The following is a 24,885-nucleotide window of genomic DNA, read 5'->3' as shown; positions in this document are numbered from 1 at the left end:
TGACTGTTTTTATTTCTTCCAATTCTTTGGTCCCAATCCCACTGCATTATATTGTTTTACTAGGAATCTTTGCTGTTAGACTCAAATGTTATTCAAATATTATCGTATCTTGTAATCAGCTTAATGATAAATGAAATAGTTCTATTATAAGCCACCTTTAGACCCAGAGAGAAAGGCAAACTATAAATGAAAATATAACTAACTAAATATAAATGGTAGATGTGTTCGTCTGTCTGTAGCAGTGGAAAAGAGCAAGAGTCCAGTAACACCTATAAGACTAACAAAATTAGTGATAGTGTATGAGCTTCCATGAGCCACAGCTCACTTCTTCAGATGCAGCTAGAATGTGAATACATCTGTCCGTATATCTTGGAGAGTGGAGTGATTACAGAAGCTGAATTATAATAGCTGGTGAATGACAAAGGCAGGCATGATTGGATGGGGTGGGGTATGCAGAAGGGTAGTAAATGTGGAGAAATTGGCATTGGTAATGAGAAAGGAAGCTGTTGTCTTGATTAAGTTCAGGTGGATGCATCGTCTTGAGCTTCGTTGGAAAATTGGAAGATTGATTGGATATATCAGACGCTAGCTCAGTAAAGTCTACTCTGGCTCTCCAGTGTCTCAGGAAGAGAAATGTCACCCGAGATCCTTTAACTGGGGATGTCAGGAAATACAGAGACTAATTGAACCTGGAACATTCTGCATGCAAACCATGTGCCCACTACTGAGCTACATCACACCTCATAGACCTTGCAGTATGATTTCAAATAGCAGCCATGTAATAAAATGTCATCTATAGTTACCCTTTATCCTTTGATATACAAACTCATCAGCAGTTCAATAGAGCTATGGAGGTCCTCAGCGTTGGGCAGGGGATTGGACTAGATGGTCTGTAAGGCCCCTTCCAACTCTATGATTCTATGATGGATACAGAAACAACACTGCTATACCAACATTAACACACAGGTGTGTGTGTGTTTGTATGAGTATGTGTGCACTAAACTTTCCTCCTACCTGTTTTTCTTTCATCAGCACCTTCCCTGGCATCTTATCTTTATGTCTGGTATAAGGGGCCCAGTTCAGGGACAAAGGACTTCTGAGTAGGGACTGTGGTGTAAGAACAGCAGCTAGAGAGGGATACGTCTGCCTGCCCACGCACCTCTTTGCTATTTTAAATAACACCGTTAATATGTTTTAGATATGATTGTAGAAAACCCTCCCATCACTTGCAGTTTTGCCCTAATATTCCATATACTTTGTTCATATATTTATATTTTAATGAAATAAAATATTGTAAGCATATTAGAATTGGAAATAGCCCATTTTTTGAAGAAAGAGTACAATTTAAGGCTGGGTTACACTTACCCGAAGTTTTCTTCCAAACACAGTCACTTTTCCTTTAATCTGTTCCTTTCTCAGGCGCCACTCTATTGAGTTTAAGCCATTCTCCATTGGCAGGGAAATGTTACAACGTCCTATTGTTGGGGTCACAGTACCAGCAAGGACATGTGGTTCACTGTGGAAGCTAATACTCATTCCATTGGCATACATAACTCTCAAGGTACCATTATTGCAGAGCTGATAGCTGTTCCTCACTTGATCTGGAGCAATGATGGGGAAAAAATTACTTAGTTACATTAATCATAAAGAAAACATATTGCCTCATTTGCTAGGTTTTCATGGTCTTTCTCCATTTTTGAACTGAACTTTGTCTGCAGTTATTATCATATATAGTAGCAAAGTGGACATTTAAGGAAGTATTGATTTATATAAAGACCAACAGTATTAATATCAGGAATTTTCAGTTATTTCAATGTATTAGAATTCTCCTTCATCTTTTTTCCTTAATCAGAAAGTATTTTGGCATTGTTTATCCTCATGATTAATGTGGATACATGTATAGTGTGAAAGGAACTTAGAGGGGGAAATGGTTTTAATTGAAGAGAGAAGTCAACAAAAAGTCTTTTAAATTTGAGAATGCAGAAAGTAGTATCTGAAGTCTTCTATTATAAAGAAACAGTCAGTCTCTTTTCTTTGTTCTCTTATTAGATATACAACTATTATAGATTAGGTTGGGTACTTAAGGATGTTGTTCACACAAAATGAGCTGCCAGATACAATCTTTTGTGTGAGTGTCATTGCCTTGAAGAAACTGTTCCGGCCAAGTAGATATCTGGCTGTTTACTGCCTGGCAAAAGTTACAAAAATAAAACTTCATATTTCTGAGCTGCTTATTTTGCCTAGTGCAAGCAGATCCGAAACAATCAAAAAGGAGTTTTTCCAGTAAGGCAGTACAGTGAGCAGCTGCCATCAAAGAACCACGGTCCTTTTGTCAAAAGGAAAATATCTACATAATTAATCATCTGGTAGCATAGAAATAAAGCCATCGGAACCCAGGAAAATAGTCCCTAAATGTTGACATTTATATGTCAGGAGGCTATTGTCCTGTGACAATGTTTGTTTTCAGTGACATTATCTCTTAATTAAAAAAACATCATCTGCAAAATTCCTTTCACTGCAGCTTTGGTAACAATACACTTTTGGAAGATTCACATTTAACCCCTTTAGTGATCTTCAGAACTTATGCACTGACTTTGCTTACACAGGAAACAGTCCAAGCCTCCCTGAGCAAAATGGCTGTTTCTCATAACAGCTTTCAAACCACTGGCAGTCAAAGGAAAAGGGATGAAAGGGGGCCATCAAGATTCTTTATATGTGCCCAGAGGATAAATACTATGGAAAAAATAAGTCAACATTGTAATTCTTAGAGTGGTAATATGAACAGTCAAACATATAGATTCCCAGGAAGTCCCTAGATTTAGCTGAAGAACTATGAAGAATCCATGCTGTTCACCTCAAAAAGGACAATTTTGTTTATTACACATGGCACAAGGGGCTTTGCAGTCTCTGTGGGAAATATCCCCACCGAGAATGACAGAGATCTGAAGAAGAAATTTCCTTTTCTTCTTTATGGTCTGTAGGTAGGAAGATAAAATAAAATGTCCTTTAACAACTCAAGGATGGAGCTATCATTGTACAGCTTTTTAAAAAAAATGTAAATTATGTATAACAATAACAATAACAACAACATTAGATTTATATACCACTCTTCAGGACAGCTTAATGCCCACTCAGAGCAGTTTACGAAGTATGTTGTTATTATCCCTACAACAATCATCCTGTGAGGTGAGTGGGGCCGAGAGAGCTCCAAGAAGCTGTGACTGACCCAAGGTCACTCAGCTGGATTCAAGCAGAGGAATCAAACCCAGTTCTCCAGATTAGAGTCCTGCCACTATTAACCACTATACCAAATTGGCTCCTTGTATGGTTTAATGATACAAAATATCCAGGGATAGAATTATTGTGGAGAAAAAAAACATTCTAGTCCTTCTTGGAGGTCACCATAACAGAAGATAAAATTGTTGTCCTTATGGAATCCAATTGTCCTATTAAGGTATAAGCCCGGACCTGGATAGTTCAGGTGTGAAACTACTGATTGTGTTGGAATGGACTATGTAGGTAGTATTTTTTTAATGTTTGTATGTTCTTTTTTCTTCATTTCTGAAGAGAAACAAAATCTAACTGATCATTTGTAGACCCTTGTCTTTACGATCATGATCCTACGTAGCGGTGGGCATGGACCAGGAAAACTCCACGGACCACTGGCCCATGGTCTGTCGATTTTCATGGACCATGGACCACGAACTATCCATGGACCAGCTCCATTCATGGACCAGTTCATTGGTCTGTCACTTCTGGTAGCTCTGGCTCCACCCCTTCACACCCAGAGAGCCCAAACTCACAGAGAATCCTCAGCAGCCTCTCCTCCAGTCACCCTCCAAGTTTGGTCAAGATTGCATTTTGGACGTCTGAGTTACAGAACTCCAAAGCGGCCGCCCCAGGAAACTTCCAGTAGATACTGGTGTTGCAAATGCCAATTGACTTGCATGGGCTAGCAGCACCAAAAAGTTGCAATGAGGCAAAATCAAACAGGAAAGAGTGGGGGAAGAGCCCCTTCACTCACCACACAGACACCTTCCCAGCCGTTGCCTAGGGAATTCATTCTTGCTCCTTGCTCACATAGAGAAGAATGGGAGCTCTCTAGTTGGCTGGCAGAGCTGCCTATCAAGGTTTTGAGGGCTAATATTGGTGTTGCCATGGCTGCAAAATGTCTACCCCTCCATTGCCTAGGAAATTAATTCTTTCTTCTTGCTTGCGTAGAGCAGAATGGGAGCTCTCCGGTGGACAGGCAGAGCTGCCTATCAAGGTTCTGAGGGCTAAGATTGGCTGCAGAATGTCCACCCCTCCCTTGCAGAATGAGAGCTCTCTGGTTGGCAGGCAGAACTGTCTATCAAGGTTTTGAGGGCTAAGATTGGCTGCAAAACATCCACCACTGCGTTCTTGCTCCTTACTCCATAGAGCAGAATGGGAGTTCTCTGCTCGGCAGGCAGAGCTACCTATTAAGTTTTTAAGAGCTGCAAAAGGTCTGCGAATGTCCTTTCCATTGCATGGGGAATTGATATATCAGTGCCAAGATGTCTGGACTCACGGACCAACAGATCAGCCCAAATGGACCAAAATTTGTGAAAAAGGTGAGTCCCATGAACTGTGTGTTTGCGAACCACGAACCAGGCCAGACAGTGCAAAATTTTGGTCTGTTTTCTGGACCGCGCCCACCTCTAATCCTAAGACTTGAGACTGCTCAGAAATTTGCTTTGATTTGGCAGAAGGATCAGAGGTTATTTCAGGCACCAATGTAGTAAAAATGGCGCACCAAAGGGGCAGATACATTTAAGTGAACTCAAAGGCCATCATAGCATAGGCCTGGAAAATTTGTTTCCAAAGGGAAACCTGTAACTATGAAAAATGGTTCCTGTGAGTTTATTTTGTACATTTCTGAGAATGAGCACAGGATTAAATTTGTGTTTGCTTTCTAAACATTCATGGATGTTAGAAGTATTATCTTAGCTCCACAGCTGCATTACTTCTTAAATAAAACCTGTTCACCACCACAGGTGAGAAAGGAAGAGGCTGCCTGATTTTTAAAAAACTACAACAAAAACAACTGTTCTTAAAGTCAAGAGACACATAAATGAGATCACAAACTTCAGTTTTAGAAAGTTCTCAAGATATATTCTAGCTATACATAGAATGTGCACAGATACCATGACAAAATAAATGTCTTACAAAAAGACATGACTGCTACCTGGGTTCCTTGCAGTTATCTAGCCCTAGGGGAGAGTCATACTGTATTGCCATGACTGAACAGGGGTGGGTGGGTTTTATTCAGACCTAGGTGTCTGGGCTGAATAAAAAGCACGTGCTGGCCAGGGATATTGAACCATCCTTAGATTCTTAGTGGTTTCACAAGTGACAGTAATAATATATTTTTGAAACACGATTGCCATGATATTTAATGTGAGAATACTATTTTTCGATATGAGTAATAGTCAGATATGCATAATAGTCTATAGCTTTTTGGTTACTGAATTGATTGGAATGATCCAGGGAAGTGTGTTTTTTCTGTTAAGAGCAGCGTGGTGCAGTCCTGAACAGGTACATACGTATAATAATGTGATATCTAAGCAGCTCTCCAGGTTTCTTTCTGTGTGTGTGTGTGTGTGTGTGTGTGTGTGTGTGTAGGAGGGGAGGCATGGTCTTTACAGAAGAGAAAATGGAGAAGATTACTGGATAATGATCTTTTATAAATAATAAAACTGCATTTCTCAAGAGTTTAACAGAAGCCTAGACTGCACAAAAGCATGCAGACCACGGATTACTCAAATCTGCATTATACCATTGTTTTTGCTCTTACACAGGCATGTAAATCGTAAAGTCTTTTGAGGATACTTTAAAGGTAATCTTTTTGTGTATATTTGACAGATGATGTGGTGTTCTGAGAAGTGTGTTTCTGTACCTTGAACTACGGTATAGGATGCCTCCACAGATGAGAGGTTGGTAATTACTGTGACATCATCATCCCGGTTGGAGTTTTCAATATCTATGGTAATAGACTTTTCCATTTCACGATGAAGGCTGGTTACTACACCCGTGGGGCGAGTTACATTGGTCAGGCGTCCTTCATGGTCGTAACTAAAAGATGCAAGAAAAGTCACAATATATAATTTTTCCAAGATTCATCTAAGCCTATATATATATAGGACAGTAACATAAACAACTTGAAGAGCTAATACAGATGTCCCCTTACGCAAAATACATTCTCAGTATCAAAAGCAGGAAGAATCCCCCAGAATTCTATAGAGCCACACTGCTTGCTAGATTCAGGAACCAAAGTGCACAGAACAACAGGACTCAACAGAAGATCAGGCTCTGAACCATCTAGGTCCTGCACATCTGTGGAACATTCTTATGTATGAACTTCCCTGGATATTCTGTTACCAAAATGCAATCTATATAATTTGCATATTTATTTTTTATTAAAATCCATTCCTCATTGATCTTTCTGCTTCTTCGTGTAAGATGTTTCAGATAATAAAAGTTATTGCCAAGAATCCATCTTCAAAATGTGTAGTGATATATCTGTGTACGATTGTCCCTGTGATATGCTTCTAGCAGAGGTTCCATTTCACTTTTTTGTGGGGAGAGGAATTTCAGTTTGAAGAAGATTATTCAAGGCTAAATTTAAAGAATATTAAATTATTTACATAGTTTTACACACACACACAAAGAGAAAGTATGTTTTAACATATATTAACTATATCGATGTTTTCAGCACAGGGAAGTCTACTCCTCTTTTTCTTGTAAGTAGAAGGATTTCTACATTAGCATGCATACCTAATTTATAAAAATAAAAGTTTATTCCAGCATAAGCTTTGTTAGACCTTATGGTGCAACTGAACTCTTGCTTTATTGTGCTGCTAAAGACTAACATGCTACCCATCTGGAATCTTTATATAGTAAACAGGACCTTTTAATAATTTTAAACAACAATCACCTTGATATACTGGTCAGAAATAGGTGCTTCTCAGAAATAATTACATTTGTTCTTGGGCACTCTGTGTGTATGTGACAATTCCCCTAATCCTTTCCTTTGTTTCACATCTATTTGTGGTGATGTGTCAGCAGGACAGCATTTGGACATGGTCCCACCTTAAGCTTTTATCTCTTGGCAAAGCGACCAATACAGGACCAAGACATAGAGGTTTGTAGAACAAATAAGGGGTCTACTTACAAAGCCATGCTTAATTTAGTACATTTAGCATCAATTCAGATTTCCACATTTGTGAAGGATATGGAAATTCCTGTTTCATGAATGAACAATTTATCAGAGGGAGACAGACCCTCATAAAAATAACTGGAAAATGTGAGAGGCATCAGTCTATTTCAGAAACAGTAGAAAACACTGATTATAGTTCAGGCAATGCAGATCTCATGCTACAACTGAATGTAACAGAGCAATTTAAAATTATGTATAGGATTATAATTATTTCATTTGGCAGAAGCAAGAAGTTATTTGGTTCCAATTCCTTTGATATTTTTTTTTTGCTCTGTATCAGCAACTGATTTCCCCCCACCCTTCTGGATAAGAATGTTCACATGATCAGTTTCTCCAGAGACAAGATACTAATGAGGCACTAATTGCTGAAACTGGCAAATTGTCCCAGTGTGCAAGTCCATCTATACACAGCTCTATAGACTTGTTGAGGAGGGAAGGAAAGTGGCAGAATGAAAAGCATATGGGAATAGCAACTGCTGCCCTGCAAGCATGGCTGTTCTCATCTGGGGAAAGAGTCCAGGCTGGATTGTGCTGCATTGCTCGATAATGTGACTTAATTATTCAACGGAGTTAGGCAGCAGACAGCTGTAAATGCATTTATTAAGCTATAACCATGATGGAGCAGGACATTTCCTGGGAACTGATGAGTGGCTGGGTGGAGTGAGGATCTCACACACAACAGAGAGCCATTAGTTAATCTGCAGGAAAGGCCCTGATTAAGGCATAGAGAAAATGGAAGAGAAAAACTAAAGAAAACAGCAATCACTTTGTAACTCCAGTTACACAGTCAGTGCATGAATCAGATGAAATTATTTTGATATAAAGTAATGGGCTAATTATAGCTTTCAATCAAACATGAAGTTAAATAAGACCCCATGTCCATATAATCTATTTCCTGGCACTTACTTAGCACTGTCAAAATACAGGTCTTATTCCACATGGAAATCTATAGGATATCTAGTGGAACTACTTCAAAATATGTCCCTACAGTTATTTTTCATGGGCTTTGAATACCCCCAAAGCACTTCAGCAGCCGTGTCTTTTATAATCAGAGACAGCTGAAAAAACTGGTTTGCACACACTTGTACACATAAACCTAAAAAAGAAAAAGACCAAAATACTGAAACTTGTGGTAAAGATACGGTCTTTGAATGCAATTTACAGAGCTTCACAGTGTGTTATATGAAAAATACTGCCAGAATACTGTTGCGAATAAGGATTCTGGGAGTGGTCGTCCATCTACTGTTTTGGAAAAACATCCGTTAAGATTAATAAAGGCAGAGGTACCAACTTACTGGTGGCCATGCTATAACACGACCAGCAGATGGCAGTTTTCTCCTACATAAGAGAGAGACTTTCAATAATTAAAAAAAAACCCACCGACATGTGGCGATACCTTTAGAAAATATAGCCATATTTCCAAACGGGGTTATTTATGCCTTTGAATTGTTTTGCTTCTCTGTATTAATCAAGGTGTCAATCAACCATTAATAACTACTTATAAATAGGCCGGCAATGTGGAAATGGCACTCTGATTCTACTTAATGCTATTCCTTATGAGAAACTAATTGACAAAGGGGAGGTTCTCAGCATATACTGGGTGGAGATACTAATTAATGCTCCACATGAAACTGCGTATGAAAGCAACTTCCTTGTTTAAGAAGAACTCACTCTCCCACGATAGTTAGGCTTGCTGCTGGCAAGTTCTGTTGCCTGCTGCTGCTGTGAGTGGTGTTGGGAGGGGAAAAAAACCAGCGACGTTGCCAATGTCACTTATGTCACCTTTAGGTAAAACCTAAAAGTGACGAAGAGTAGCTCTAGGAATCACCAGAAACTCCCAGAGCTACCCTCTTTCTGGGTAAAACCCAGAAGTGACAAAACAATGTCAGTGATGTCACACTTACCCCTGCCCCCATATCCCTGTCACTAGCCCTCGTGCTGGTTCCCAGGCTCAGCCTGGCAATCCTACCATCCATTTAAAGTCCAAGCAAACATGATGGTGAGCACCGTATGAGCATACTCTCAAGAAACAGCATATTTGCATACTCATGAAACAAATCCCAAACCTGCTCAAATGGAGCCCATTCCAGTTAGCTGAGTGGTTACTCTTATATCAGAATCAGATCTGCTGCCTGGCAAACGCACCTTTTCCAGCAGTGGAGTGGTGCCTTCCCTGACAGGGTCCTGCTTGGGAGAAAACATTTCAGTTTGCTGCTTCACACAGCAGCTTGGTGGGATGCTTACTCAAACAGTCCTTCTTTTGCTCTTTGTGGGTGCAAATGGTATATTTGCAAAAATGTACAGATCCTCTGGTATGTAAATATTTAATCTCTAATCAATTCTAAAAAGGCCTGTCTGCATTTAATTTAAAAAAAACACTATGATCATTGTTTCATAATATTGCTTGTTTGAGAAAATTCAACAAACCTGGCCAGGTATGTACATGAGGACTATTAAAAAGAAGATAATGGTTAACAAAATTCTAGTGTTCTTCTATAGCTTAAAATGTCTAGCACACTATCTTTCATCTGTTGCAGTTAAAGAGGAAATTTTGTCTTTCTAATCTACTGGCTCTTAAAACGAGTGTAATTTTGGGCTCTCTAGAAATATACGTCACATTGAGCTTTTACATATACCTTGGGATCTAATTTCCTCACCAATCTCAGAAATGAGCAGTCAGTAAAGTTAATCAATGCTTTATCTGCCCATATGGAGCATAGTCCCAATATCCTGACATTTGAACAGCAAGACTTGTCATTTGCGTTCCAAAAGAAACTGTGATATTGAAATCCCTGGAGAGAAGAAACTTAGTGGGGTGTAGCCATAATCTATTAGGTTATGAGTTGGGCAGAGCTAGTACAGAAAATACATATTCATTGGTCTGCCATTTAAGTTCAACAATGTTGGGCCTTATCCTGCTGTTGCCATCCTAAATTGTTTGCTGCATTTCAGGCTTCTGAGAACAGTACAACATCCTCTATAACAGACATTCATAATAGCAGCAGAGTTATCAAAAACACTTGCATACCACTCTTCTCGGATATGTACGGCAGGGGTGTGCACTGAGAAAATCTTCATTATAATTTCTGATTTGGACTTTGACAGTGGAGGTGGGGGGTGGATTTTGCCATTATTGCTTATTTCACACATTCTCAGCTTAACCTACTTCACAAAGTTGTCAGGATATAATGAAGGAGAGGAGAGCAATGTAAGCCACTTTGGGTTCCCATTGGGGAGAACAGAAGGGTATAAATAAATAAATAAATAAATAAATAAATAAATAAATAAATAACTTTTCCTTAACTGCAAAGCATAGTTTGGTGTTACATTTCAATGAGAAAACCATGGTTTGCACTATACCTCCAAACCAGGACTACAAATCAGGTTCAGGCCTGATTTATAATTCCAGTTTGCAGGAAAAGCTCAAACCATGGATTTGGTTCCAGAGAACTGTAAGCAGAAATTATACAGTAGATCATTGCCAATTCCCCTGCCACTCACTGCAGTCCCCACGGGGGAAAAATTGCTGAGGATAGATGTTCATTGATAATGAACTTAGATGTAGTGTGTGTGTGGGGGGGGGGGCAGTAATCTATGAAACCTACCAAGAATGAACAGAACATGAACTCAAGCAAGAGGGAGTAATTTTTTTACAACTTCCATCTTTCTGTGACAGCTTCTTGAGTAACCAGTCAGGTCATTCTATAAGATATTCCTAATCACCAAGAACAGATTTTTAGGAGGGGGCAGGGGGTCTGTTATGGGAAGGGGGAATTTTACAAAGATCCTTTTTGTGATCACCATTCATGAACCTCACTCCGATTGAAGCTTCCTGTGTTCGGTTTTCTGGTGGGGATGTAATGCCAAATTAGGGGCTGCACTAAATCTGAAGCACTAGGTAAGGAGCAAAACAGATGTGATGAAGATTGTGTATCTCTTTCTGCAAAATGCAAATTGCAAGCATGTGCAGCTACGATTCAGACTGGAGGCCTTGCCAGAAGGGAAGAGAGGTTAACTCTTTCAATTTTTGTTCTGTTTCACTAATCAAAGCTAGCATCATTATTGGCATTTTAAAGGAAAAGAGAGGAGTCCTTTTAAAAGGCCACCTTTTTTCTTCTTTAAAGGGCCACCTTCTTCTTCTTCAGTTAGCAAAATTGCTTGGGGGATTGAAAAATTGAACCTTTATCCCTTCCTTATGCGGCCTCAATTTGAAAACAGAGATTTGTGATCTGTTTTGGACATGACTCTGAACATACAAAACACAAAGAGGGAGACAGGAAGAAATGGGCAAGCACAAAGTTCAGTTGCATGGTGCCAAATGGGGGCTTGGTGTTAAGTGTGGACAATGCCTGTGTGGAATCTTCTCGTTTGCCTTAATTATGAAGTTTGAAATTTCTTCCACCCACACTTTTCCTATTCCCCCTGCCTACTCCTTTGATTGTTCCAATTTGGGTAGTCCTTCTGAGAATAAACTATGTGAAAAGTCTCAAAGAGAAGTCAGAATGAATTATGTAAAATTTAAAAAATATGCACATCACAGAGTATTTTGGAATTGGCAGAGGGCACAGATCATGTCTAGACCTGCCTTTCTTCTTGAACCACATCCTTATTATGATGCTTATCACCTGGACAGATAACGGATGTGCAACGTTATTCTGAAAAGGGTCTTACTCATAAAATGTCGTCCATCCGGTCTCATCACTTTTTGTTGCCAAGAGACCACTGTTCCCATGGTAAGTCATTAATCCAAGTTCCAAGGTCTGAGTTGACACTACCTTAAGACCACCATTTGTGCCAACAGTCAGAGTCACAATTTGATTGTCAGGCATTAGAAAATGACGTGGTGCTCCATTTGTATCCCGCCGAATTTTTAGAGAGTTGCCACTGTTATCAATCACGTCAGTCACATCGTTATCGGCACTATAGGTGAAATTATATAGATATTCTCCTGTAACAAGGCTTAGGGTATACTGGTGGATGCCATCAGTGTTGAAGACATAGAGTTCCTGCTCTCCTGGAGATGCAATTTCATACTGGTTGAAAGAGTTAAGGACAGGCCTGTTTTTGCTGACAGCCCTGATACGTATATTTCCAAGATCTGCTATATAAATAGTGCCGTCTGGTGCCACAGCTAAGGAGGATGGGGTATTTAAGATGGCGTCGGTGGCATAAGCATCATCACCTGCATAGCAATTACAGTTGACATCATTTTTGCAGTCGCAGTCTGAAGCTGCTCCAGCCAGTAGGCAAATCTCGCCATTAGTGGTGACCTGGCGAAGCCGGTTAATTTTTTTCTCATCTGTCTCACTGATGTAAAGAATTCCAGTGTGTGAGATGGCAATAGCACTGGCTGATTCCAGTGCAGAATGAATGGCCAGTTTGCTGAGGGAGTAGTCTATACCAGGAACCTGACAGTGCATCGGCCGGCCAGCGATGATGCTAACCTGATGGTTCTCGGTGATCCGCAAAATGACATTGTTCTCCAGTACATACAAAGAATTATCCATTGGGTTGACAGCAAGATCGGTTGGCCATTCCAGACGCACCTGTGATAGACACAACACATTTTGATGACTATTAACCTAGATAAACACATTTCTTTGAATGCAGAGTATATCTGTGTGTGATGTGAGCAGATTTGTTTTCATTAAAACTACCCTGGACACTTATGTATTCAGTAAATAGTACTGCTTGCTGCAAAGAATTATAGAAAAGCAAACACAATTAAATACAACATTATCAGAGCTCTCTCTTTCACTGCTGTAGGTCATCTACTGAAAAGATGATAGGTTTGTTATTATCAGTAATTATATTAACTATCATCTCACACTGTATATTGTCATCATCCTTGACATTATTACAATTCATTTTTTTAAACAGAGCGTAACATATAATATTTCCTGGGGAGAACGACTAGGCAGTTATCCAAAATAAATAGCCATCTGTTTCAGTATGGCACACAAGCAAAGAGGAAGTAACACTCTACCTGGGTGACATCCATGCTGGAATCACAGCTTAGCGGCCGAACAGCAGTTAGGTCATTGGAGCCCAGCAGAGTTGATATGATTCCATTCTGATCAACTTTCCGTATCATTGTGGCATCAACAAAATACATAAGGCCATACTTATCCACTGCAATTCCTACCAGGGTTCAAAGAAAACAAGAATGAGCTGCCTCACTTCATGCTATGTTAATAATTTTATCATGGACACTAATCATTGCAGAGAAGTTAGCCGTGTTAGTCTGTGGTAGCAAAATCAAAAAGAGTCCAGTAGCACCTTTAAGACTAACCAATTTTATTTTAGCATAAGCTTTCGAGAATCAAGTTCTCTTCTTCAGATGCCTGATACAGAGACTGGTCAAACACAGAAGAGCAGAGGGAAGAGGCAATTAGGGGGGGAGGGGGAGGGAGCAATCAAAACATTCATTTGCTAGTATATGTAAACATCTCCTTTTGGTGTGTGTATCAGTTGGCTTCAAAGGAGTTTGCCCTGTTAGTTTGTAGAAGCCAAACAGCTAGACCATCCAATTCCAATGCAGTATGGGCAATCACTGCTCAATATTTGGTCCTGATTTTGTGTGCATATCCTCCATGTCAGCCAACCTATAGTACTGCTCCACTAGAATCAGCAAAGTCTTTGGTTCCAAATTTTCTAAAATTTAATTTCCAAACTAACATTAATGTTTACTGGTTTTATTTTTTTATTTCCATTATTTATAGTCTGCCTTTCTCACTGAGACTCGAGGAGTATTACATAGAATAAGTCAATACAAACAATGGCTGGGACATTTCGTTTTCTTAATTCCTGTATTATACATAAGCATTTTTAAAATTTTTACAGGAAGATTTTCTTCTTCTGATACCACAAGCTTTTGGAAAATCAGAGTTTTAAGCAACTCTTACTTTTATAGGACTCACACTAGAACAGTTCTCTGTGGATGGCAACTTTTTCATTTATACTACATATTTGACTTCTTACATGAGCACCTTAAAATGTTTCACTATAAAAAGAATAATCTGCTCAGGTGGACACTTTTGTACGTGGATCTTCTTCAACCCGATATACTGGCAGAAAGCTAGAGGTAGTAATGAAGATACTTTTATGGAAGAGCAATGGTGGCAGACCTTTTTGGCAACCGTTCCACAAGTCAAAAGTATCAGGGAAAGCCAACTCTAATGCATGTTGCAATGCACATTCAACCTCTGTTCTGTAAATGACTGGTTTGACTTCAGCCTACTGAATAAGTGAGGCATAGAAGAGTAGAGTCTTGACTAGAGATGGGCATGAACAGCAATATGAACAAAAAAAAGCCACAAACAGCCCAATCTGCTGTTCGTGAACAAGCTGTTCATGAGGCCCCATTCTAAACAAACAGGTGGTCGTTGCAAGCCTTGTTCATTGCTGTTCGTCAAGCCGGACAGTCTGGCACCTGCAATCAATTCCCTTGGCAATTTAAGCAGGGATTGTCTGAACTCTGTCTGAACTCCTGCTGTTGCCCTGGAAACCCCAATCTAAGCCCAATTTAGCTTGATAGGCAGGTCTTCCTTTCAAGTGTGGAGCTCCAAATTTGTCACAAGGGAGGAAGAGCAGGGGAGAGGGGGGCTCCCAGCTCTGGTTTTGCAGACAGTGGAGAGGGAGAGACACAGCTGCTGTTGGCATTTTGATAGAGTGCACTGGAGCTTGAATTTTCCTTGTGTGTGGTGGGATAGGGATCTACCCCTTCAAGTTCCAGGGCTGCTGCCAGGCTCTGGGGCCAAGCTATTATTTATTATCGGTACCTTTCCTGGTGCCTGCTCAGTCAGGTTTCTGGGAGTGGTGCAGTAGGGATCTTGACCAAACTCAGATGATGGCTGGAAGAGAGCCTGCTGGCCCCCACGAACAGCCAACCATGAACATGTTCGCGAACAGGGCCATGTTCATGGTTGTTCGTGAGTCCCTGTTTGTGGATGGCAATGAACAATGAACATCATGTTCGTTTTTTTCTGTTTGTGCCCATCTCTAGTCTTGACTCTAGAGAGAATTAAAATACACGGTTTATTGTAGCGATGGTTAGTTTATTTTCAGGTGAATAGCCATGTTGGTCTGTAACAGAGGAGCAAGACTTGGTTCTAGCAGGACCTGAATTTTGCTTTTCTACAGTTAGTTTATGAAATCAGAATTTGACTTCCAGTAAAAAGTGTTAGTCCCAACACCTTCACTCTATAGCTGTGAAATAGCTTTATTCACAAAACTGGCTGTTGTTTTATCCCTCAGCAATTCTGTTAATTTTGCCATTTCTGCCAACTCCAACATCTTCACTAGCCAATCATCTACTGTTGGAAATTTATTCAATTTCCAATATTGTGCATAAATTATTCTTGCAGCTGTTGTCATATATCTAATCAAAATTCCAAATTCATTTTCTATTCACATATCCACTAAACTCAATAGGCACATCTCTGGCTTTAATTGTAGGTTACTCTTTAATATTTTTTGCATTGTTAGATGTATTTGTTTCCAATACTTTTTAGCAACAGGGCAGGTCCACCACATATGGTAGAAGGAACCCTCATTTTTTTGACACCTCCAACATTTGTTTGACACACCATTAAACATCTTAGCTAATTTTTGTGGGGTCATGTACCAGCTATGCATCATTTTATAGACATTCTCTTTCAAATTAAAACATAATGTAAATTTTAGACCATAATTCCACATTTTCTCCCATTGTTCCATATGGACAGCCAGTTTTGTGAAGATCTGGAGACCTTTCATGGACTTTCTGTATGTAAAAGAGAAGTCAGAGCTTCTTGTAGATTTGAAATTTAGAGTTAGAAGGTTGGCAACAAATGATAGGCTGAAGTATGGGGGGAAATGCACATATCTTCGCAGTAAAGTCGAAGTTATATGTTTAGTTAAGATATGGGTATTATGGAAGAGTTATTGATTAAGTAACGAGCTTAAAGAAATTCTGTAACATGTCCAAATGGTATGTCTCCCTCTATGTTTTCATTCGTTTGTTTTTTAAATATTTTTGTTTCTTTATGTGAACTTTGGCATGTCATTTGTTGTAATAAAATAATTTTTTTTTAACATCCTACGTTTTATTGTGATAAAGTAAATTTTTAAAAAAAGAAACAGCTTTATTGTAGGGGTGTGTGCTGAGAAAAAAAAATTCATTACAATTTTGGATCTGGGCTTGGAGGGGGTGTATTTTTAGCATGATTGCTTATTTCTGGGTAGGACATTACCAGTTTGAGATTCAAATCCATGTAGTTTTTTTGGGTTCTGGAAACTGGGAACATTATTTTCAATGGATAATATATATGAGGGTCTGGACAGCTGTTTATAAAGTTAATGGCACTGAATTTGCAAAGAACAGTCTTCTCTTAAATCTAAAGACCCTCCAAGTTTCAAGCACATTGAACAAAGGAGTTTGATTTTGCAGACCACCTGAGGTAGGTGCTCCTCTGTGCACCTGCTGATTCCTAAAGTGGTGATCAAGCAGCAGCCTAGCAGGAAAGCTACGGCCAGCCACCAGCATTTATGTCTGCATTCATTTCATTTTCTTACTCTTACAGTGGCAGACATTTTTTTACCTTTTTGCTGAAAACTCTGCATTTGCCAACCTTCCTTGTTGTTGTTGTTTGTTGGTTGCCTTTCCACCCCCACCCCCATCCCATTGCTCTCCCATTATCCATATGGGGGACATTTTTGATGGGGGAGCTGGAGTGGCTGTTTTTCAACAAATGATGCCAAAATTACAGCAGTGCTAGTGCTGCCTGCCCATTAAAGATTCTTCAACTTTCAACCACATTGGACAAAGGGATCCAATTCTATGTGCCCTGAACAAGATGCCCACAGCCATCTTACTTGTAAAGAAAAACAGTGCTCTGCCCATACAGGAGAGGGAGGGAAGGAGAACTGTGGCTCTCTATGGCTTGTTTCTAATGGTGATTGACTGGGAGCCCTCTATACTCCACCCTTGCAAGGATCTGATTGGAAGGGAGAAATGCTGTTGCTCAGGAAATCACTAGAATAAAAGACAGAACAAGTGCCTGCTGGCTAGCAGCACGTGAAGGTGAAAAACAACACAGATTGTTTTGGTAGGAGGTTTTGTAATATCTAAGAATCCCAGATATGTACTACCTTTCTGGAAAATCACTGTAATGATGACCTAAACCAGTGATTTCCATGTGTTTCTTTGGCTTGGGAATTTCGTAATTCTTTACTGTATATCATTCCTGAGCAGAAGCCTGGGCATAAAGGCAGTTTGGTAAGGAAGAGTAACCCAGTGTTGCAGTAAGTTTTGTTCTAGGCAAAAATCTATTATCATTGCTGGATGCAATATATGACGGTGATTGTGCATTGAGTGCTTTTAACATGAATTTATTTCAGACATTTACAAGTGATTCTTTGAATCAGAGCAAGCAAATTCACAAATTAATATACATTTTAATGAAACATCTGAATCTCTGTCCTCTGACAGTTCATTGAAACTGTGCTTTTCAACTTCAAGTCAGAATAATTATTAATTTGACAGATAATGAAGGTGGAATTTGTACATTGCAAGTATGCAGAAATTTCTTTTATTCAATGTTCGTTGTGCATGTTTCTTTCCACTCCACTTTCATTATTTTCAAAAGATGTGGCTAGCCAAAGTACAGATGCTTAGGTTGCATTTTTTTTAAAAACTGGAGTACAGAAAAGCAAGCACAGTGAAAATAAAAACCAGAGTCCCATACATTCATTTCCTTTGTTGCAAGAAGAAAAATAATGTTTGGCTTTTGTTTCTCTATATAAACAGAATATAGAGGAGACAGTACACCCTACCCCTTCTCAAACAAAATCCAAAACATAATATACACTTTTGCACTCCCAAAGGAACATTTCATACAATTCTGCTTGCTTGCACATTTCCTCTTCACAGTGGAAAGCACTCTGTTCATTCACATTTTGTTCTTTTGCAAGGGGAAGAAAATGCAGGGGCAGGAGTTTACTCCCAGTAAAAGAAAACAAGTAACAACAACAACCAACCAACCTCAAGATAAAATCCTATATGGGGAAGACTTGTTAACCTCCTGTGATTAAAAAAGAGAATAAAAATAGCTCAGCAAGCAATGATTTAATTGCTGAATAATGATATCAAAATCCAAACTTGCTTCAGACCATCATTGTTTATGGCTTACCTCGTGGGCTCATTAGAGTTGCATCCACTGCTTTCCCTCCATCGCCACATCTGGCTTCATCAAAAGGTAGGCACTGCTCTCCTGTCCCTGCCACCACTTCAGAGTTACCAGCTAAGTCTTTGGCACCAGTAAGGGTTTTAACTTTGTAAATACGGCGACTGTTCGTGTCTGACACATAAAGCGAGCCCGAAACAGGATCCACAGCTAGGTAGTATTTGTGGGCGGGGTTGTTGCTTTGGAATAGAAAAGAGAAAATATGATGGCTACACCAGCTCCCCACAAGGCCTATTTGCTAAAGGGAGACTGGGAGAACAGAGGTAGCGGAAAATGTACACGACTCTACTTTTATCACCAACATTGCTGGCAGGTCAGTTGCCTGCTTTTCTCTCCAAGAATTCAAAACCCTAGAAAGGATAACTGTAAATTTGGAAGAACCTACCTAGTTTCTTTCCCTTGTGCTCAATTAACCTCCAGTACTGACTAAGATAGGTAATGTTTAGGTTGGGTTATAAGAAACTCAGGTCAAATGTCCTTTTCAGGTGTGAAACTCACTGGGTACCTTTGGTCAGGTCACTCTCTCTCAGCCTAATCTAACTCAAAAAGTTCTCATGAAGATCAAATAGTTAACTTAATCCTTTGAATAAGAACAAGAAAAAAGTGACAAATAAATAAAATGAGGCCAGACAGGTGGGTAAAGTATAGTCTTGTGGCCATCTACTTATCCTTATAAACTTCGTCTCAGCTGTATTGTCGAAGGCTTTCACGGCCGGAGAACGATGGTTGTTGTGGGTTTTCCGGGCTGTATTGCCGTGCCAAGACCACAGCAATACACCCCGGAAAACCCACAACAACCATTCGTCTCAGCTGCTTACTTCAAAATCTGTGGAAATCTTATGTACATTGACTTAGTCATAAGTTCCATTAATTCGGAGTCTGTTATATGTAACCCACCAGGCAGTGTCTGCCTCATACAAAACCAGTCTAACTTAGCTTATAGTTGATACTCTTTTGTACATTGTACATTTCTATACATTCTAGAAAACTGGAAATAGACAGTTTTATATCTTAATAATATGAGCACTGAAGATATATATCTATATCTTTCTACTTTAGATCTCATTAACTTCCATTTATGAATTTCTTTTTTACCTCCCTTGTGAATCCTATTTTATAGAAATTGGATGTTTCATTTGAGTGCAAGTATTTTGAAAATAATGTCACTGCAAACAAAATGTAGAGGAAGCCAAAGTGCTGTGGCTTCTGACAAGGAGCTGTAAATTATTTTTCAAAAACATATAGCATCTCTGCCTCCTTGTAAAATATTCTCCTCTTCTTCCCACTGTGTCAAATAATAGTGCTTAGAACACACGATGGCCTGCCCTGAGGCAGCATAAAAGATGAATAGTCCCATAATTTATAACTGCAGTCCTTTAGATTTTCATCCATTTTTAAATAGAAAGAGTTTACAAAGAGTTTTGTAACTCTAACAAGATGGCCAGTCTGTTGATGGCTAGAGGTTAACATCACCTCTTGGCATTCCAAAATTGTAGCAAATAATTATTTCATGTTCAAGGTTATTACTGAAGAAGTGGGGCACTCATAATCTTTGTTGTCAGCCAACATAAAAGAAGCTCTGAATAGATTTTCCTGCTCTAGTGAACCCTATGTGGTCAACTGCCTAACACATTTCTTTATATATTAAACTCTGAATAACTCCTGTGTTGTGCTCTCTACATATGTACTCCATAAAGTCAGAAGAATGACATGAGCACATTTGCTTCTGTGGGTATTCAGACAGGGCAAGTGACAGCATTCATTTCATTTTTCCAAGCTGTGTACACTTGCATAAAAAGAAACTCTACTAACAAAAAGAAAAAAGCTGGTTTTTAATTTCTAAAATGATAGATGTTGGAGTTTGCCTGCCTAGAAATCATATATTTACTCCTAATGTGTGGGAGCAGCTGTAGTGAGGCAAATTATAGTTCTGTACATGCTCAAAAGCATCCTCCCTTATCATATTATTTCATTATTGCTACTGCTTGGGGCATTTGTTTTTTAGAATGAAGCTGAGCCCTGGCAACCTATGGTTTAGATTAAACTTTGGTCACACGGTCGTTCAATTTTTAAATGGATAAATAATTCAGTGAGAAAAGTAATGTGTAAAACAGCCCTGAGTCATGCATTCAAGTGCTGACAGCTGGTTTGTTCATTTACTTCTTTCATACGGTGTTGGGTGGAGAATACCATGGTGATGGAAATGGTTTAATTTACTAAGATCAAACAATCAGAAGAGTACATGGTATTTATTCAACATTGCTTATGCAGTAAGCAGAAATGGAACAGACAGATGTTGCTGCTGAATTCCAATTTGGAAGCAGACAGTGGCTGTGGAAACGGATTTCCATCTGGCATCTTGGGCTTATTTCTACCAATGCCATTTTTGTGCCCTCAGACTGGGTGTCAGGATCCCACCCCAGAACTGCTGTAGCAATGATGGCTGGTTGCCTTCAGACTATGTAGAAGTATTAGGCAGCTACATATCCCTGTAACATTGCTTCAGAGTAGGCAGAATATGGCTAGTTAAACTTCATCTTTCCCAAAGATGGCATCCTGTAAGCCTCTGCCTCCTCTGAGGTCAGCTGCAGAATGATCTGAAGGAAAATAAGATTTTTAAGCAAGTGTTTTCTCCCTTAGAGTGACACCATCAAATGGCTTGACTATGAAGTTGTGGTAACAGTGATGGTTCAAGCAGTAGTTTGTGTCCCCAAACCTGTTACTCAATAGAATTGGTGGCAATAGTCAGGCACACAGCCACTACATTTTGAGGCAAGATTATTCTTCTTGCTCTCAGACTAACTAGTGGACTTTATGGAATGCCATAACAGACTTTAACTAATTATACCATTCATGAAAGATGCCAGTCCTGTATCCCTAACAAAAGCAAGTCCTCACAATTTGCAGTGAAGCCAAGCTATTGTTCTACTGATGTATTTTCTTTATGCAGTGGATGTTCTGAGATATTACCTCATCTCTAACAAAACTATTTTGACAGCTGTTTGAGGTGCAGAACCAGTGAGCCACTTGTAAATTGGGAAATGTCAGCCTCAGCTATTCAAACAGACAACTGGACTAAGTGGAAAAGCTCCTGCACAAACATGTCTAGCTAACAACAGGCAGATGTAATGAGTATTTAAAACAAGATCCTGGCAGATGCCAACTCTGGGTGATACCAGGAAAATTTCTTTAAAAACCAACAGAGGCTTTCAAAGTCAGCAGGACAGCGACAGAAAGTGAATATTCTATGTTTTGGGGTTTTTTTGCAACTGGACTTATTGGCCTCTGAAGAGCAATGCTTTTATATTTGTGAGACAAATCAACCCTGTGAGCAAGGTTGTGCTGAAACAGCACTAAGCAACCTTGCAGACAGCATAGGTATGTAGTGAAGCTCAGCTTGGGGGAGAATGTGTGTGGCTGCATAAATATAGATGTCCAGTATTGCTGCCAGTAAGACTCCCTGCAAGATGCCTAGCAATAATTAGAATTTTATGATCACAGTCTTTGGCCATTGGGTTTGCAAATATATGGTCAGACCACAAACAAAAAACTGTTATCCCAGCACAATGTCATAACCTAATGTTGCACTGGTATTACAAACTGAACCACTATGTGTATTGATACTGTTCTGCTAGCAATAACTAGTATCACCAGTTAAAGCACAGTTCTAAGAAGTGCTACTATCCATAACATTGTTGATGTAGCCCTATCCTGGCTGTATCTTTAAAGATACTCCACCTAATGATGTAAACTCCCAATAAGAACATCTGGTCCAACTTGCACCTGACACAGATAAGCAAGGAATCCTTGACTCAGAGTTTGTTTGTTGTAAATAACTATGTTATCTCCCCTCCCCTTGCAATATGTAGTTATACTGTATAGGTTCATCAACACTTTCCCTCTCAACATCCACATACTATGGGCCAATCCAGATCTAAAAATGTTGGGAGTGTGTGTCTTTTTATGGAAAGCTTGGAAAGGTAGATTTTTTTAAAAAAAACTTTAGACCAATTGATAGGCTATGATGTTGGCCTCTTTCACATTTTCTTTTTAACCTGATCGTTATCTATTGCTGCCCTGGCTTGTGTAAAGCGATGTGGGAGTGGCAGTTTCAAACAACATTTATATCTGTTTATGAATTCTGTGAATTTCTGTGGCCATTTCAAGCAGTGCCACCTTTTCTGGCACCAGAAATGCCCACCTACCTTGGGGCCACCAGGGCTTTTGAATTTTGTTGAGAAAACAGCACAAAATATCAATATAGCATAGTATACACAATAAGTGTAGCAAATTCTCTGAATTCCCAGGTTTCATTTTTTAAAATGTAAGTCTCTGATAGACATGGGCACAAGCAGCATTACGAACAGAAAAAACCCACGAACAGCCTAATCTGCTGTTCTCAAACAAGCTGTTTGTGAGGCCCCATCCTAAATGAACAGGTGGTCATTGCAAGCCTCGTTTGTTGCCTTCCGCAGCCTTTTGTCAAGCCAGACAGTCTGGCACCTGCAATCAATCCCCTTGGCAACTGGGAGGGACTGAACTCTGTCTGAACTCCTTCTGGCTTTAACCCTTCAAAGTACTTCCAGCAGAGAGTCCCGTTTTTGCCACTGTGAAAATGACAGCCAATGGGGAGACCCATGGATCATGCCTTTCCTGGGGTGCAATCTCTCTGAAACTTGGGGGGTCTTCAGAGGACAGTGAGGACTATGTCCCCTGCAAATTTGGTGGGTATTGGACATTGGGAAGGTCAGTTTGGGGGGTGTTTAAAGGGCCCTGCCCCTTGCACGTGCAGGAAAGGGCCCTTTAAACTATCAGCTGGCAGGTGGCAGGAGGGAATCCCCCCTGCCGCCTGCCAGCTGATAGTTTAAAGGGATCTTTAAAGAGCCAGGTAAGTGGGTTTGTGGGGAGGGGGGCTAAGTAGGGGAGGTTTGGGGTGGTTCTGGCCCCCACGAACAACGAATAATGAACATGTCCGGGAACAGTTCATGTTCGTCCATGTTCATTGTTTGTGGATGGCACCAAACGATGAATAGGGTGATCGGGGTTTTTTCCCCGTTCGTGCCCATGTCTAGTCTCTGACCTCTTTGGTTGTGGAGATAGAAGGAAAAATGCATATTTGTGTACTGGAAAGGGCTAGAGACTTACTTTTCGTTAAAAAATGAAAGCTGGGAATTCAGCGAACTTGCTTCATCTATCATTACAATGCTATAGTGCTAATCTATATATGTTCAGAAAAAGAATGTGCTGGAATTGGGAAGGAAAATAAAAAGTGTCACTGTCAGAAGTGGTACAGACATTTCAAACCGTAATCTGCAGAGAATGGGGAGTGCACTGAAAACCTGAGAGCAGAGAAAACAGTTAAAAAAAAAAGCTCGGCCCAGTCCTGCATTGCAAACAGGGCACAGGCAGCCAAACTGTTGTGCCTGAAATGGTACTACTAGCAACCAGAAGCCAAAATGGTTTACAGGGGCTATGTGAAAAGGGTCAATGAGTTTTTGTCATTTTCTCACTTGAGGTATCTCACTTGAGGTGACTTGCCAGCCTCTGTCAAATGGCAATTTACAGTTACAACATCTGTTGGTGTTAAGTGTTTCAGAGTCTCCCTTACTTCTGAAATTCTAATTGAATCAGTGCAGAAAATAAAACCTTCAGTATTTACTTATAAATATTTGATGCCAATTAATAAATATGATATGCAGCCTCTCAGGAATGAATGACATAAGGAGCTAGATTGCCCAGTTTTGCCAAAGCAATGGGATAGAGCTTTAAAATTTATACCTATTGTTTCTGTGGTTCTCATGTTGCAACTTATTCAGCAAAATGTTTAGGATATATTGGACACCACAGTGCCTTTTTGGAAAAGGACTGAGTGAAGTGCCTACTTGCTGGCATTATATATTGCAGGACACATCTCTTAAACATGTTCTTTGGGAATGTTCAGTTATTTGGTATTTTGGGGTGGAAATGATTACTCAGAACTGCTGTACCATAGTAGTTAAGTGGTTGGACAGCAAGTCAACACTGCTAGTTTGAACCTCACTATTGCCATTAGCTCAGCAATGTAGCTTTGGGTAAGCCACTCCTCTCAGCTGCATTGTGCTGTTATTTATTGTTATATCAAAGTTTTATTTGAATATTCATTGATTTTTGAGGATGCTTATGTACTTTTAAACTATTTATCTGTTTCTTGGAGGCTAGCCAAGGTCAATGAAACTGGACCCTCTGTGCCCTTACTCTTGCCAAAAGACTTATATTACGACATTGGAGAGATAAATGCCACCTTCCAGAATTCAATGGATCAAGGACCTTATAGTCTTATCCGTATTTGAATGTATGGTATATAGATGACAATTTCACATGGACTATTTTTAGATATTTGATTGATTGATTTATTAGATTTTTAGCCCTCCTTCTGCAAGCAGG

General features: G+C 39.7%; 1 protein-coding gene across 10 annotated transcripts in view; it reads right to left on the bottom strand.

Annotated features, from left to right (window-relative positions):
- Nucleotides 1-24,885, bottom strand: part of TENM2 (teneurin transmembrane protein 2) — a 1,076,616-nt gene that overhangs the window by 18,543 nt on the left and 1,033,188 nt on the right. For all 10 annotated transcript variants that reach the window (XM_054977125.1, XM_054977126.1, XM_054977124.1 and 7 more), the window contains 5 exons: nucleotides 18,409-18,641; nucleotides 13,224-13,378; nucleotides 11,909-12,783; nucleotides 5,918-6,093; nucleotides 1,366-1,601 (listed from right to left, as the gene is read on the bottom strand). In XM_054977125.1, coding sequence (XP_054833100.1) covers nucleotides 1,366-1,601; nucleotides 5,918-6,093; nucleotides 11,909-12,783; nucleotides 13,224-13,378; nucleotides 18,409-18,641 — 1,675 coding nt within the window. The remainder of the gene's footprint in view (nucleotides 1-1,365; nucleotides 1,602-5,917; nucleotides 6,094-11,908; nucleotides 12,784-13,223; nucleotides 13,379-18,408; nucleotides 18,642-24,885) is intronic.

This window comes from Eublepharis macularius, chromosome 4, assembly GCF_028583425.1.
Source record: "Eublepharis macularius isolate TG4126 chromosome 4, MPM_Emac_v1.0, whole genome shotgun sequence".
Classification (NCBI taxonomy): domain Eukaryota; kingdom Metazoa; phylum Chordata; class Lepidosauria; order Squamata; family Eublepharidae; genus Eublepharis; species Eublepharis macularius.
This window is presented reverse-complemented; position numbering and strand designations above follow the sequence as displayed.